Genomic DNA, 17987 nt, shown 5'->3' with positions numbered 1-17987 from the left:
GCGAATTGCGGGTTCAATCATGTCCAAGTGTTCGCGCTCAGTCAGTAACTCGACATTGGCTTTGCAGATTCTAAGTGATGCTTCCTTAGCCATATTGGGTAGGGTGAAGAAGTGCATACAGTCCAGTTTATACGTATCGAAACTCAACTGTCAATGGAATTCGCAATCACATGCGAGTAGTGCACAGTCGAGCTTCAAGTATGAGTCATGATAATCCTGCAGTGTTCCACATTCCAGAATTTCCCACATCCTGCGTGCATGTTGTAAATTAGTCTCCGTTACCTTCACTGCCCCTCCGTCCAGAGTGTTACCCCACTTGCTCAGTGGTGGGAGACTGGTGTCACTGAACTTGGACCGACCAGTCACATAAGAGTAAGGGTAGTAGCCTTTCTGTTTAAGTAGCTGAAGGTTAGCATCAGATAATGTAGAAAACATTGCCCTCATTATTTCGAAACGGTCATCGGGTACAATTTCAACAAGTTTCTCTAAAGAACTGTTCATCATCTTGAAGGAGTCTATGAATCGAAGATATTCGTAAACTTTCACTGTTTCTCCCTTTTCCGTTACAAAAGTGTCAATAAGCACACCAAATGTTATTGATATGTATTTTTCGTCGGTGGCTGGTATGACGCTGATGGTTGTGGTTGGCTCGCAGTTGTTCAGTGCCAAGCAAATGTGATGTAAGTCATAATTTTGAATATTATGACCCACAACAGGGGTGAAATTGATATTTCGTCTCAAGCGATTGCATTTCTCATGTGCCCATCCCAAGAATTTACCACTGTAGTGGCAATGGTCCAGGTCAATTGTGTTCTCTGGATCTTCCGTTTCTGAAAACGATTTTTCACAAATCCAACAGTGCATAGCGTTAGACTTTCCCAAGTTTCGTCTATCGCCTTTGAAGAAAGGGTGCTTCCTTTTCTGCTGATAAATATCTCTGGCTAGTTTGTGAAGCATTTTGACAAAATTTGTCATGCAAGCAGGAGAACTGTCTACAAGATGAAAGATTGGCTTTGATGAGTGGTGATCTATCACTGTTAGCGCAAAGCCACACGGTTCATGTATCTCCTTGACCTGTGTAAAGGCTTTATCACTTGGTCCCTTGCAAGTAGACACTGGTCGTAAAAAAGACTCGAAGTCAAAATAGATAACAAGAGGGACAAACCACGTAGCAGCCAAGTTCGTGAACTTGTATGAGTTGTTCTCACTTGAAGGCATATGAATGACAGCAGGTGCATTTTTGCAACAGTTATTGAGATGTAGGTTGTAACTTTCAAGTCCTTCTCGACAAATCCAAAAACAGTTTCGACAAATTTTGTAGGAGAATCTGTAATCAAGTTCTCGCACGTAGCAAACAACCTTCACAAGGTTTGTAATGAGGACGTAGTGATGACGGTCACAGTCGTACAGCAAAAATAAATCCATTACAGAATCTGAGCTGTATGACGAAATTTTTAGAGGGAAAAACTGGCCGTTATCGTATCCAAACACATTTACCTGAACGTTGTTAAGTGCTTCAAATTGAGGAATGTCTGCAAAGCCCATGGGCATAGTAAAATCGCCCAGAGGTTGATGCAGTCCTGGTTGATTGTAAGTAGTTGGTGAAGTTTTGACGGTTTGATAGTTTCGATCAATTCTATCTAAACTTATCTGATGATACATGTGATAAGCGGCCACAAAACAATAGCTGAAGCAATCTCGATCTTCGTGGTTCCTAACGTTGAGCAATCCTCTGCAGTTGCCAATTTTTGACGGCAACGCGATGTATGATGAACCAAGAATTGGTCTGAAACGTGCGAATTTGACGTCAACTTTGAGAACTTTTTCGAGTGTCCAACCACTCCCCAAAGAGTTGAATGTTGTCAATACGCTCATCATCTTCTCCACCATTTGCCAATACGCTTCATCCGACAGTCCATTTGCATAGACAGGAGTCATCAGAGAGTTTGCGTATATTTCAATACGGTCATCTTCTGGCATATCTGGGTTATCATACATAACTTTGACAAGCCGCAATTTTGAACACAGTTGAACTTTTTGAGGACCCTGGGTCAACTGCTCACTTATTAGAGTGTCTATTTTGGGTTTTTGTATCCGCATAAAGTTTTCGAGATCAATGGACTCTTCGGCCGCTGTTGACTCGAACGATCTCAGTACTCCATGGAATGCACTTTCCAACGGAGTGTCTCGAGGCTGAAATTGTTCACCTAGGACGGGTAAGTGATGAACGGAAGTCATATGCTGTACGTAAAGATGGCAATCGTTGAATCCGAGTAGGTAGCTTTGACAGCAATTGGTGAATCGTTGGTGTGTCGTTTTCATGTGTTCTTCGAGCAAAGAAATCTTCCGACAAGTAAACTCACATAATGAGCATTGATATACGGGCAGACCAATCTCATCAGGATGGAATTTATGCTCATGCCTGGAGCGATTTCCTTTTGTACTCAGAATAGAATCACAATAACGACACTGGAAACCCATTTTTGAATTGTCTAACTTTAGTAAGAACGAATTGTTAAACTCGAGTACGAACAGTAGAAACGAATGAACAAGAAATGGCTTCTTGGGTTTACAGTATTAGAGACTACAGTACTGCATAGGCGCCAAATTCGAAGTTTTGAAATGCTGTTTTCTGATTGGTCGGTTTTGGCGCATACTTTTTTTTCGAAATTTTGTTACTTTTGAGAGAAAAAAGATGTGTTTTCAACTCTCCATTGCAATCGTATGCCAAAATATACCACCACAGGGAACCCTACCGAGTATTGCTGATCATCGTTTGTGTCAAAAAACTTTTTTTGAGAACCTGGAAAAACATGCTAATATTCAAAATTGTAATAAAAAGCGCTATTTTATGCATTTTCAATTACGGATGGTTAGAGTTGTCCTACGTGTTAACTGTGATGAGCAAAAATGCTCCCCGTGCCGAAAAACATAGGACCCATATAAAAAATTGCTCAAAAATAAACAGAAAAAAGTGTGTTTTTCTGTCAATCAAGTCATTAATCAACAATTACATGACAATTACATGACATAAACATGTGTCTTTTTTCTGAGGCCTTTTTTGATGACATCTGTTATGAGATAAATTTAAACTGAGTGCCCAATAAGTCCAAAAATTTAAAGAAAACCGATCTAACATCTTTCCTTAGGGTACTTCATATGCTAATTAATGCCAGATGTTAATTTGACATTAATTGCCAGATGTTTCGAAAATCGGTGAAGGAGCCGTTTTTTGATGATGATGCTTATGAGCAATAATGTCGGGCATCAAGCAGTGAGAACAAAACCGTTGCAAAAATTTGAATTTTTTTTCAGTAATTAGTAATTAGGTTAATTAACCCTTAATTAGTCGCTAATTAGAGGCTAATTATCTCCATAACGGATGAGTAAAATTTGACGAGTGTGATGAGATGTTTTGTACTTCAGAGTATGCTGAGTCTTACTGAACAATCAGTTTCATCCCAAGTATTTTTTGGAACCCTCTTTTTTGGGGTCAAAGGTCAGAGGTCATGTGTTAAAAAAATTTTTTTTTGAGTTTTTTTCGTTTTTTTTCAAACTAACATGCTCTTTTATTTCAATTGATCCCCAAGTAACAAATGAGAGTTGATTCTAGTATAAGCTGAAGAGGGCATCTACTGAAATAGGTGTCAAAATTTGACGTTTGAAATGCATTTTTTCGAAATATTTTCTTTGATTATTTTTTATTTTTTGAACAGTTCTTCGACTTATGAATTGAATTTGGAATTCAATCCATGCTACAGCTGTGGCATGGAGTTAACATGTCATTAGCGTCAATACCGCATACTCTCACATATGGCTATATCTCTAAACTTTAAGTTTAATATATATATATATATATATATATATAATAACAAAAATTTTGCAGATTGGGAAAAGTATTTCTGGATATAATATTGAAAAATCTCACCACGTCATAGTAGTTGTAATAATTGAGTGTTTGTTAGGAAACAAATGTTTACGTCATAATGAAAATCTTTTCTGAACATGTTCGAACTTGATCAGTAGCAATGTTTTAATTTCTTTGACTCAGCAGATTTAAAGCTATAAAACAGATTTAAAAAGTTAAATTCAGCTTTTAAAAAGTTGAAATCACACATTCTTGAAACAAAATCAAGTTAGCATCTCACTATATAAAAGAGTTTTGTGGTGATCCATTAAGTTTAGTTTTCAAGTTAATCAAATAAGTCCATTAAAGTATTCTCAGGTAGTCGTTTCTTTGGTGCATTGCAAATCTTTGGCGTGTCTGTGACACCAAAAACACGTGCTGGTTCTGGTGTTTGAAATTGTGTAGCTGACAGTAACGTTGTATCAAACTGGTTGTCACTGAACAGAGCCGTAGAATTGTTCTTGTGAACTCCCGCAAAGAGAGATGGACTAGATGTCGGTGTCAAACTGGGACTCGGATCAACTGCTGGTGTTACTGGCAAGCTGGCTGAATCCAATTGCGATTGATTTTCTGGGGAGCAAGGTGATGACTTTATGCCCCACATGTCAGCTAAGTTTTCGCAAGCCCGATAAGCCCCTAGCTGGTTTTCAAACAGAGGCACACAGTCGCAATCGTAACGAGACAAAATTCGTTTAACGTCGTCAGGTAATGACTCCATGCCAAGATGTTGAAATGTTGGCAAAGTTTTTGGAGGTAAATGTCCTCCTGATGTAATAAGACTGCAATCTGCTGGTTCTGTCTTCTCTGGTAAAGAAGCAATTGCGTTAATGAAAAGCTTGGGTATCAAGCAGTGCTGGTAGGTTTGCCAAACATCGCCTTGTCTCTTCTGTTGAATAAGCACAACAAAGTTTTCGAACACTGTCTGATAAACCAATGTTCGCTCCAAGGAAATTACAGATTCAGCAAGTATTTGAACGGACATAATTTTTGTACAAATTTTGAGAAAGAAATTAAAACCAATTTGACAGAAGACTGTTGGTAGGTGTTTGTCTGGTAACGAACTGTTGAAAGAAAGCAAAGTGCACTGAACGCAAGGTTTAAAGAAAATGAATAACTATTTTTAAAGTAATATTGCACAACGTGTAATTCAACAAATTATATCTGGGGTCAAATATGGTTTTAATTTTGGTAGTGTATGTGCTCTGATATATGCTCTAAATTTTGTTATTATAAATGGGTCGATACACTTTATAGTGTGTACTAACTCAGTTCTTATCCAGAGCGTATTTTATTATTAGCATTTCATTGTACGCTGGTGCATGTTTATTCTTATCAGAATTTCCTTACTGCTGTAGGTTCACTTGTGCTTCTAATTATATCACACACCCAGGGTCACATCTGTTCCAAGTTATAAACATATGGTCCGCATATATTTCCAATAAACAGTGTACACTGCACTGCTGGTCCAAATACACACCTAGGGTCACATCTGTTTTCTCTATAGAACCAAAACATGTGGTCCGCATATAATATCAATAAACAGTGTACACTGCACTGCTTGTTCAAATACCCACCCAGGGTGGGTCACATTTCTGTTCTCAAAACATATGGTACGCATATAATTCCAATAAAAAGTGTACAGTGCACTGCTGGTCCAAGTACACACCTAGGTTCACATATGTTTTTTGTCTTATCTAAGGTCACAGCTGAAATTAATTATGCAATATGTGAACAACAGACAGACTCAAGTACGCCATAGGCGTACTTGAGCCTGTATTCACAAATCATTTGGATTTAATTAGGCAGTTTGACGACACTTGTTTAAACCCCACTTGCCGTTCCCTTGAGTTGGAGTTTTATAACACTTGAAAGTAATAAAACAAGTTGCACACTATGCCTTTCACGTCCACTAAAGACACAGAGTTTGGAGATTGTTAATTCGATATTTCCAAAACTGATAAGCGCTTAATCAGAGCAACGCTGAAAACCTATGAAAGGACAGGGACATATGTATTTCTGAAATTGTTCAAAAAAGCAACAGACGATTACGAGTTTGAACAGAGAATTTCTCTAACTCTTGGAGAGTTTGAAAATTTGGTCAGCTCAGCTAGCAAAATACAGAACTCAGTGGCTGACCAGCTGTCAACAACAAAACCACCACTAGCGAAGAAACCAAAAATTCAAAAAGAAGTTGCCAACAACGATGGTTGAGGCGATGTTTGAGCGTTCTCCAAATTACTTTAAACAATTTCAGAAACAGTTCAAATTTCTCATTCTTGAAGAAAAACCTAGCTTTTCTATTGGAAATTTTTATGCAGTGTGTGCACATTTTGATTCCGAATTTTGCAATTTAGTAAACAGTCATTATCACGTTCTGATTGATACAACTACTTTTGAAAACGAAACAGTGAAACGATATCAGAGCTTTCCTGTGCCTTGTGTTTATGCAGCTTTCAAATTCTTGTTTTGGACTGCACCAAACTTGGAGACTTATGGAGACGTTTTTACAAAACTCAAATTGGCAATCGAATTCAACGGTTCGGGAGAAAAAACCGATTCACAGTCAGTGCGCAAACGACTGCCAGCTTTTGCTAACCACAACAATTTATCGAAAAGCAGCTCTGCAAAACAAACAAATGTCAATCTCAAACCGAGTGCCAAGATGCCAGTAGTTGCTCAAAAAACTATCTACAATGCCCGGCCTCCACCGAAACAAGTTCAAACTGATTTTGTTAATAGTGAAACTTTACGAAGAGTTGAAACAATTTTGTATGGTCCTCATTCTGGCCCTTTTTGTCAAATTATGGATATTTTTATGAGTGGATATGGAAAATTGAATATTGATTCTGATTGATTGAGTGTTCGCTTTGTGAATGAAGAAAAAGTAAAGTTTTGAAAAAAAAATAAATTTCTCAAGTTAGTAAGGTTAGAACTAGAAAAGCGAAACGAATCAGTTCATTATCGCTAATATTTACAAGTTTTTGAGCATTGAAAACAAAATGAGCAATATAAATACCAAAAAGTCCACAAAGTTTAGAGTTTGCTCTTTGATCTGGTTGATTCTCCAAGAGTTGATAGATGTTGTGATTGCTGCCAACGGAAACGATTCTTTGATATAGGTGTTTGTACGATGAAATGGGCTGACCAAGGGGATCGGCAAACAAAAGTTGATTGTTTTTTCTGCATAATAGTAACCAGTGGCTGCCAATATTTTCAGCAGTTGCTGCATTAACAATAAGGAAGCTGTTTCTGTTCATTTTTTCCGGAAAGTTGTTGGCCGCAAACACACCATGGAATTTATATTTAAGAGTTTTGCAACCTTGGATTAAACCATTAATATCATCTTCATCCATCATTAATTTGTCAGAATGTGATTCTTTGATACTCTTCTTGCACTATCAACAAATATTGTGCTAGCTTTTTCGCCAATAATGAATATTTCTATATTGTTCGGTAAGGCCGCCGAAAATTTCAACTCAATAGAATTTGACGAATTTGTAAGCTCAGGATGAATAAAATCGTGGGATGCTTGTTGGGTGCTGGTCAAATCAAAAACCATTATGAAATGGTTTGGGTAATCTGTCAAACTTATTACATGACCATTGTCGATGTAAGCTAAATCGGATATTGTGTTAATGTAAAGACGTTTGTCATCACTTGTTGATATCGGACTGTCTGCCACAGGTAAAACGTTTCGATAAATATAAATCTGCTCAAGGTCGAATTTGCGGAAATTAAATGGATTTTGTCTGTTGTTACCAAGAAACGCTTCGTTAGTGTTCAGACAAATTGCTAGTCTACGAATCGGTTCTCTGGCAAAAATATCTTCTTGTTTCCAACTGTGGAGACCCGTTGACGCCAGAAACGTTTATGTTAGAGTTTCCAGGTAGGGATACGAAGCTGGACTTGTTAATATAGTTTTTTCAATAGCCGATACAACATCATCGTTCAATGTCATCTTGCGCACATACAAATTAGCTTCGACAATTTTTACCTTGTAGTGCTTGGCAGCATCGTCAGACATTATAACAAAATCATCTATTGACCGTCTAAATGCAATGCGAAGTATCACACCACTTAGCAAATGTCTGTCACAGGTGAAAAAGTCGACTGCAACTTTACCGTAGAATGTGCACTCAGCTGATTGCCTCACTAAGGCTTTCCTTCTGTTCACTTCCGCAGTTGACAGCGCTCCTGGATTTTCTTCGTAGGAGTAACCCTGACATGCCAACCAGGTGTTTTTTGCATCTTTGTTATGTGAAAATTCTGTTTCAATAAAACTTTTATGAGCATAGTTTCCGTTAGCGTTTGAAATTTTTAGTCCATTAGCAGACACTGTACAGTCAGAGAAGAGTGAATGTAACACATTATTGCAAAAATAGGGAGCATCTGTCTTCGTAACATCTGTTGCTGCTCCTGCGTCATATCTCAAATCAGCTTCTGATGACTGGACAATTTTACATTTTACTTCCAAGAAAATTTTCTGTAAGTCAATAAAATTATTTCGGTCACCGGCGACTTCAATTTCTAACATGGGTCAATTTGGACTGTAGACTGGGCCCAACTTTTGACAAAAACTATCATCGAAAGTTACTAAAAGAGAAGGTTTTTCGAATAAATCCAAAGAACTGTGAGTTGCTTCTGATGGTAACAAATTAGCGATCATCGTTCACTCTGGCAAAAAAATCTGACCGACTTCTTTTTGGAGCTCTGTGCGTTGAAATGGTTTTTTTGCGTTTGTTGATTGCTTTCTGTGGCTTGACTCGACTTGACTTCCTCCGACGGGAAGTATTTCGTCGAGATCCCCCAGTCTGTTTTTTAACAGTTTTTGCGATTGTATTTTTAAACGCCTGTTTAGGAGATTTTTTGCTTCCGACTACATCCAAAATCTCTGGAACACTTTGTTTCAAAAGCTCTTTCCCGATACGCTTCGCTGTAGGCAAAATGAAACGACGTGCTAAAGGCAGCGCAACACGTCCAATGCCTGCAGCTAGGGCTCCAAAACCACTTCCTCTTTGACGATAATGTCCAGAGAAGTGAGGCAAAGACGTTGCTTGATTCGCATAATAAGAATCCATTTTAGGAGGAAAATTTTTTGAATTGTAGTGTTAGAAAAACTTTTCCAGTTCCCGAAAAGGGAACTAATTGTCCTGTTTCCGTTCTCAGTTCAATTGAAATCGATTGAATTGTGTTGGTTAGGAGCTTCTTATAGTCTAAATTTGTAAAAACTATCCGATGAGTTGGCTCAAGCTCACAAACACTACCGTTTTTCAGACGTTGTTTTGAATCAATGACTCGCAAAAGAGGAGCCTTAGTGTCACCAACGTATTGATATTCAATTATGTTAGTGTAGATGAAAATTAGATGCTTTCCAGCACAAAGATCAGCTGGGAACTCCCCATAATAAGCTTTCGTATCATCACTTTTCATAAACCTGTTCGCATTGGGAATCATTTGGTACCCAATATGTATTCCATTACCGTCAGGAATACCCTTAAATCCAATAATGCTCGGAATTTCCTCGCTGGGAAATGTAATTCCCTCATACTTGCCAAATAAAATTTCATATTTTCCAGAGCTCTTCAACTCTCTGAAAGAAAAATTGGGCAGTCCAATTGTTCGCTTAATTGTAGCAAGAAGTTGTGCCACTGTATCAAAGGTTCCTGGCATAAAACTAAATTGTTGTCCACTATAAGGTCTAGAAATAACATTAGCTCCCGAAGACATCTTTTGGGAATCTTCATAGTCTTTTAAGTTGTACACAATTAGATTTCCGTTTACTATGTTTTCCATTTTTGTTGGGAATATGATTTCACTTAACGCCACTCTCCAATCACCTGCAAGTTGAATTTCGTCATCAAAAAAAATTTCGAAATGATGCAAGTGTGTTTGAATCAAATATTTCCATTGAAGCGGATGAAACAACGTGAACTGTAAACTCGTCTTCAAACCGGTTGTTGGACATTTTCAACGAGAGGGAGCCTGACAAGTTGTAATTCTGGTTGATAAAATTTTCCTTGAATTGGTTCTTTGTCTGTGTCGACTAAGGAGTATATTGGTGGGCTTAATGTCGGTATTCCCGTTATTTCAAAGACTTCGTCTGTGAACGATTGCTTGTAACTTTTCGTGAATGCTTTATCTTTTTTAACTATTCTCACAAAGTCTCCAATGTAAAACTTGGGCTTCTGATTTGAGCTTGTTTGGACTGTCAATGAAACTAGTCGTGGCACATCTTTTTTTGTAACTTTGTTGGGAGCAATTTTAGTTACTCGATTGACTCTTGAATTGATTGTTTTCACAAATTGGTCTAATTGGTCAATGTAGCTATAGGTCCACTTTTCTTCAAGATACCGATGAATTATCATTTTGAGAGGTCTAATGTTCCTCTCTGCAAAAGCTGACTTTTTTTCACTGAAAGTACTATATAACTGAACTCCGCGTTTGTTGCACAATTGTTTGAATTCTCCCAGAAATTCTGTGCCATCGTCAACCCATACTTTTTCGGGCTGTTTGTTTTTGATCATCTTTTTGAATGCTTCAGCTGCTTCTGTTGCGTACTTTGTTTTTAATGGTTCCACTCGTAAATATCTTGACAAACAATCAACCGCTACTAGGAGATACTTGATGTTGCGGTTATACTTTGCTAATTTATCAACGTGTGCCAAATCTGGAGACCAAATTTCGTTAATGTCTTTTACAAAAACTTTAAGCCTAGGAACATTTAATCGAATTGAACGGTACTTTGTGAAAGACGGCTTTGTCTCCAAATAGGACAGGACTTTGCCTATAGGGAGCTTGCTTTGAATCTGTAGTCGTTTTATGCTTCCATACGAAGCTGGTCCTTTTAAATACAACTGATCCAATTTTTTTACTTCAGAAAAAGAAAGACTACATCTTCTGACTGGTCTCTTCTTTGTCTGGCGTTTGGTCCGTTTCTTCTTTAAATTTTTTTCGGGTTGGTTTTGAGCCACTGAGTCGTTCTCCAGTAGAGAAGAACTCTTGTTGACTGGGTCGTTCTCTACTTGGGAAAAATTCTTGTTCACTTTCAGACGAGGCTTCCAAGATTTGCTTGGCATGTGTATTTGCAACAAGATGAGGTGAGATATTAAGAGCAAAAAAAATTTTTGAGTATTTTTCAATGTCAATTTTTTTAGTTGGTTGCTGTAGATTATACCGAAATGTTGAAGCTTTGATGCCCAGTGTTTCTTTATTAACGTGAAGAACGTCGTTCGACTCTATTGTGACTGTTTCAGATTGGTAAATCAAGTCAAGTATGATTTTTGATCTTTTGATTTGGTTTTTATTCATAACTTCTAGCTCTATCATTATAGAGGTGAAATCGTCGCTTTTTCTTTGTTTTTTCACTACCGGTTCAATCTCGCTGTCTTCGCTCATGGGTTCTGTTTTCTCCTCTTCTGCTGTTTCAATCATCAGTTTGTTTGCAGTCTCAACTGGTTCAAATGCTTTCTCTGGTTTTTCCATTGAGTTGGACTGGTTTCTTTGCAAAAGAGACAGCTGTGCAGCTTTCTGTTTATAAAGGGGATTGTCCAAAACTTCTTTTTTTACCGGTTGATGTGAAGCAAACATTCGTTTTGGAATTAAAATGAATTCTTCGGTGCGCATTATGATTTTGTCAAATATCGATAAGAAGCGAAACCAACAATTTTGACCAAATCTGTTTCTCTAGCAAAAAGTTGCCTCTTTTCTTTCAAACTTGTTTGTCTAGACAATAGCTTTCTGAATGATTTTTCATAACCTTCTACAACACTTTTTCTTATTGGAACATTACCATTGACAATGTTGAGCAAACATTCGCAAAGGAATTTAATGAATTTATTTGGAGCTCTCTCGATCTTCTCTTTTAGTTTTGTATCCGATATGTCTAGCAGCCGCCCCAGCATACAAACTTCTTTCTCTCTCATCGCTCAAATTTGTGATAACGGCTTTAGCTGATGGCAGATAAAAAATTGATGGTCCTGGAGGAACAATATTTGAACAGTAGCGCAAGACGTCTGATGTTTTTGGATCCAAATCAACTAATAACGGTTCTTTGGTTGCGAGCTCATAGCTTTCTTTTAAAAATTGTACATTATTCAACTGTCGACCAATAAAACTAATCTGTTGTGTGTCACGGGGTGATTTGAACAATATGATATGTGTTGTGTTTAGATCAATTGTTCTGGACCATCTGCTTTGCTGGAACAAATTGTGTTTAACATAAATTGCACTGATGTTTCTATGTCCCCTGCGGTTGCTAATTTGGAAAATTCTTCGTCATTAAAAATTTCTTCACATGAATCATCGAACACAAGAAGGCAGTTCTCTAACTCTGAAATGAGCTCAAATCTGGAGAATTTTTTAAAATGTATGTTCAGTTTCTTCTCTAACGATTGGAATTTTGGCTGATCATGCTGATAAAAATAATAAATTGTTTGAAACTCTGGGAAAAATGTGCCAACTAATAACATTTTGAAATTGAGCTCAGTTTTCCAGCAGCAAGACGGCCCGCAAACAACCATGAACAACCGGTCATTGGTAGAAATAATTTTATTCATAACTTTGGATTTGGAAGAGCGTATCCAACTGTACAAGAAAGAAGTGAAAACCAAAATGTGGATTCTTCACAGTCAAGACTGAAAAAAACCAACTTGGTGAGAGATACAGTTATAAGAAAAATTATTATAATGATTTGTGTAAAGTATAAAACCTCTGATCGAGGCAATCTCGAATTGCAAAACCTCCAAGATTGTCTTTCTTGGTGCTCGGCGTCAAAAACGAAGTCAGTTATGCTTCCACCCGAATCTAATTGATCTTCGGTTTGACTCATTGTGAAATAAAATTGTTCAAAAAAATGAATTGCTTTCCAGGAATTTCTACATAATTATTTAACTATAAAAAATTCATAAGAAACATATCCAGAGTCTTCGTCTCCTTGTTTGTAAGTGATTGTATAGTTTGCATTCGTCGAATCTTGTTTATCTCTAAAAACAATTGACTCTACATTGTTCTCTTTAATCAGCTGCTTGATGTCATCGGGAAGAGTCTCATCGTCCAGAGACATCAGAACTGGTACTGCACGCTTGGGCGTAGGTAAAGGGGTTAGTTTCAACCTTTTCATTTTCTCTTGTAAAGAAATGGTACAATTGAAAGTACTCCAGTAGAGAAAGATACTTCTTGAAAGCTTCTATTTCAACACCAGCACACACAATCTGCTGTTTTCTCAAAACTGTTTGGCCTCTTGTGTCAACTTTTTCTTCCTTGATAAGAGTAACCGTTAACTGATTTTCAGGCGTTATGCAACTGTAAACTGTCAAATTTGGAGACAAATTCACTTGTAGTAGAGACGGAGCTGGTTTCTCTAACCGACGATTCATTCGTCAGCCACTGGTAAAAGAGTTTTGCCTTCTTATTGGCACAATGCTTGGTTCTCTGTCGTTTTGGGCAACTCAATGCATGTAATTTACAAACCGGTGTCTCCCGATACAACTTCAAGTGTTCAATTTTTGGGCAGAACAAAGTTTCCAAGTTGATAACGTCTCTCTGTAACAGCTGTCGTAAAGTTTCCGTTTTTTCTAATCCTTTTGCGTAAAAATCAGAAAAGGGAAATCGAAGAACTATACTTTGAAAAATCTGTTGCAAATAATGATAAGGGTACTCTCCTGTCTCCCACGAGAGACCATGAAGGAATTTAGATACCCACAGGAAAGATCTTTGCTCACTCGAACAATGTATGTTAAATGATTTTGGAGGTAAAAACGAAATTATATCGTTGTAATTTTCGGTAGATACCGCAAGTTCTTTTATTATAAATCCAGATTTTTTACTTCGAAAGCCTTCAGAATCAAGAACAACCGCTCCCGATTTCAACATTCCAGCAAATTGAATAAACTATTTTTGAAAGATTTTACGTATAAACAAAAAGCAATTCCAGTCACATGACCAAGGTACTCATTTGTCACTGAACAAGGTAATACGTAAGAATAGCCTGGACCCTTTTCACTATATTCATAAACAAAACCGGAAGAGTCGTGGAGTATGGCATGCAATCTCAAATTTTTTAAATTTTTGAAATATTTGTCTAACGAAGAATTATCAATACCAATCAAACCTCCGTACGGCCGCAACTTCAACGCAATATCCAAATCAAGATCCGGATCCAAATGCAAACAAGTGGCTAAAAAGTATAAAAGTCGTTTACCGTATTGTGAATATTCCTTTTCGATTTCCTTATAAGTTTCGTGAATACTTCTCAAATCAAGCGTTGCTATAGTTGCCATTTGATCTATGCACACATTCTCCCAATAATGATCAATTTTTTCTAACAACTGACCAAAACCACTTAATCACACGTCTAAATATCACCTAATAAGCCCCTCCCCTCTATTAGGGTAATGAGACTACTTTTTACATGTAGCGTTAAATTCAAACGACCAGAAAGAACTAGCAAGAACGGCGGAATAGAACAATCCAAACGGCAATAAACAGCAGGCGGAAAGATTTTATCCCGCCTAGCCTATTCCCACTTAACCGCCACTACCTATTATCCTATGGTTAAGAGTCGAATGATAACCCCCCCTTTCTTTACGTAGGTATTATATACTACTGGTTTGTTCAAGAAACACCGTTCAGATTATAGCTACTAGCATCACCATAGAAAACATATTTTTTCCTGCTGAAGGCGTCTTTCAGTTAACAGTTCCTGCTATTGTTTATATGTGCTCATTTTTTCTAAACGTGTTGAAAGCATTGAGTGTGATCAGTTATGTAAGAATTAGGGAAAACGAGGCAAAAATAGAATTTCACTGCTAAATTCAGCCACCAAATTCACAAAGTTACTCTGTTCATCGCTGATTGATGATAAGTAGCCTAAGTTTAGACATCGACTTATAAAAAAATATGCAGCAAAAAGTGGCATGAAACGACATAGCTCTACCTGAACTAACAAATCGGCTGTTAATCGACTCGCACTAGAGTCCTGCTCGGTATAAATTATTTCGACTGGACTTCTGCAGGGCCCATTTTGTTCTACTCGAAATAATGCCGAATTGCAAAAAAGGACCCAACTATTGCCAAAACATGAGTTGAGGCGAGGAAAAAACTTTGATGAGCTTCCTTTCCGCTTGAATTAAACTAGGTAGCTTACTTGTAATACTGCTTCTCTGCAAAACATAATTAAGATCTAAAATTTTTCTTGCAGTTTCCTTTTCAAAATTATGAGATATTGTTTTTTAAAATTAAAAACAAGTTTCTGATTAATCAGTGATTCTTCAGCGTTGTAACGTAAGAACGAGCATACTTGCTCGCTACAGTGTAAGCATTGGTGAAAAAAGACCATGCTCGACCATAAATTCCTATGAAAAGACTTCTGCTCGACCCAAATTGGCCAACAAAAAGACTTTTGCTTGAATCATGAAAATTTTTTCCTCGACTTTAAACAGAAAACTCGACTGCGATTAATCAATTAGGGCCATCCAAGTCGAGGTCTTTGCTGAGAAAGTGGGAGTTGTTTTGCCGGGACAGACAGGTGTTTTGCATTGGGAGGTATTATATTTAACGGTAACATAATCGCATTTCTCACGTTATTTCTAGGTGAGACATCAGCTAGGGTATTGATATTAACAGGTGTTTCATCGGCCAATCTGACCCTGAAAGATCCTGCTTGCAGTTTCAGTAAGACGGGGCAAACTTGGGAAGCATCTTTCGAGTACAATAACTGTGGGGTTGTCAGAGAGGAGTTTTCAGAAAATGGAACCGTCAGGTTAGCCGACAAACTTGGTAAAAGCTGATTTTTTAGGAGTAATTTAAACAGGTATATAACTCAACTGAACTGAAAACGAATCAGGACGCGTGGTCTGGCGGCTAAAAGACGTGATTATTGAGATCTCTAAATAGTAGCACTAGATGTATAGATCGAAACCAGCTGTGATTAAACCCGAAACTTAGTGATTCATTTATCCTGTACATCTTTTGTTCATTCGGAACACGCATGTACAAGTCCTGAAATCTCAGATCTATGCAGTGACAGATTCTAGCATACCAGATTTTTTTTTTACAGATTTTAAAACGGTCAGCATTTTTTGAGCTTGCAAAATTGAGCGTTTAAAGCAAGGTCACCATAGTCTGCTTAAGTCAGTCCGAAATTCTTACTTATATCTCGAACCACTTTTAGGTCGCCAAAAAAACGCCCAATTTTCTCAATGAAATCATCACAGTCGCGTAATCTATACTTTAGTATCATAACAGCGTTTCATTTCAGGTACACTCAGTTTGTCCTCTACGGCGACGTTGAGTCCATTGATTTCCCAGAATCAAATCTGGCTTATGTCAATGCCAGAGCTCACATTATAACATTGGAGTGCAACTATCGAGTGTCGGAGGCATTTGGAACCGAACTGGAGTTCTTCGATCCGGAAGTAGTAGATGCTGTTGGCTCATTTAATGTATCTCTGCTGCTGTATGAGAGTGATGATTTTTCGCAAGTTGTCACGTGAGTAAAATTTTTCCGGACCTTTTTTAAGAAGTTTCCTCGTCATGCGTGGATTCAGTTTGCAAGAATCTTGTAAGATGTTTCAAAAGCTCCTCAGGCAATCTTCTGAATGAACTTTTGGTTTAATAATTGGAGTAAAGTAAATTTTGGTTTTTCTTAAAGATTCTTTCAAAATTTTTTAGGAGGGTTCTTTCAAGATTCTAGATTCTTCGACTAAAAGTAATCTCAAAGAGACAGAAAGAGTTTTTCAATTCTCACATTTAGCATAGATGTATGGTTATGGTCTATGGTCTATGGTTATATTCAAATCGATTTAGGGTTATTTAAAATACATATGAATGGAAGAATGCAGTAAACAAAAATGATAACCCAGGTTGAGGTCCAGACCCAAATTGACTTCTAATCAGACCCAGTCAAGCGCACACCCGTGTGTTCCCAGACCGAAATTACAGGGTCTTTTCGGAAGTTCGAGCGCATTACGGTCTGATCATGGTCTGGAGATGGTCTGATCAGAGGTCATTTTGGTCTGAAAAGTCTGATCATAGGCGGATTCGAGCGCACTTGGGTCTGATCAGAGGCAATTTCGAGCGCAATTGGGTCTGATCATAGGCGGATTCGAGCGCACTTTTGTCTGATCAGAGGCGACTTCGAGCGCAATTGGATCTGATCATAAATGTCTTCAAACGCAATTGGGTCTGATCAGGGACCATTTCGAGCGCATTATTTTTTTCCTTGTTTTTTTTTTACTGAAAGATGTTGGCTCTGCCAAGAGGCAGCCAAAAAGCAGCTTTCTGATCAGAGACTCATCTAAGATAGCTCTGATCAGAAAAAAGAGTACAGCAGATAGCTGAGGCCGGTCCCTTTTAGAAGAAATTTTGATCAACTGGAGACCACGACGTTTCTTATGGAAAGCTGTCTTAACTCATCCATTGAGTCAGAATTATAAACTAATCGGTACACTAAATAAAATTTGTTCTCAACAGTTGGGTTTTGTTTTCTTTAGCAATACTTTTAAAATTGATTTTTCCTTAGATGAATTAAATACTGCGAACATCAGTTTTTATGAAATGAATATATTATAGCAAAATTAGGAGATTTTTTCATAAGTAAAATCTGTCTCTGATCAGACTATTTCGAGCGCACTTGAGTCTGATCAGAACCGGTTTGGAGCGCACTTCAGTCTGATCATAAATAGCTGCAAGCGCAACTGGGTCTGATCATAACTGCTTCGAGCGCAACTGGGTCTGATCATAACCTCTTCGAGCGCATTTGAGTCTGATCATAGTCTGATTAAGGTCTGGGCAATGGTCTGAATTTGAGTCTGGACCATGGTCTGAAGATGGTCTGATCAGAACACCTTCGGTCTGAAAAGGCTGGTCAGAGACCTTCTGTGTCTGGAAAGTCTGATCAGAGGTCACTTGGGTCTGGAAAGTCTGATCAGGGTGAATTTCGGTCTGGAAATTCTGATCAGAGATAATTTTGGTCTGGAAAGTCTGATCAGAAGCAAATTTGGGTCTGGAACTCAACCTGGGAATTTAGCAGCCAAAATGAATAAGATCGCTTATCTTAGCAGTTAGTGATTACGCGCAATCT

The 17987-nt window shown here is 37.8% G+C and overlaps 1 protein-coding gene across 2 annotated transcripts in view; it reads left to right on the top strand.

Annotated features, from left to right (window-relative positions):
* Positions 1-17987, top strand: part of LOC142352004 (uncharacterized) — a 174955-nt gene that overhangs the window by 46104 nt on the left and 110864 nt on the right. Inside the window, exons 9-10 of one of the 2 annotated variants that reach the window (XM_075404322.1) lie at positions 15530-15665; positions 16164-16394. The exons of the other annotated variant lie outside the window; for it this stretch is intronic. Coding sequence (XP_075260437.1) covers positions 15530-15665; positions 16164-16394 — 367 coding nt within the window. The remainder of the gene's footprint in view (positions 1-15529; positions 15666-16163; positions 16395-17987) is intronic. 2 annotated transcript variants of the gene reach the window in all.

Source organism: Convolutriloba macropyga, chromosome 13 (assembly GCF_964194025.1).
Source record: "Convolutriloba macropyga chromosome 13, txConMacr16.3, whole genome shotgun sequence".
In the NCBI taxonomy this organism is placed as follows: domain Eukaryota; kingdom Metazoa; phylum Xenacoelomorpha; order Acoela; family Convolutidae; genus Convolutriloba; species Convolutriloba macropyga.
The sequence above is the reverse complement of the archived record's forward strand: the minus strand, read 5'-3'. Positions and strand labels throughout refer to the sequence as shown.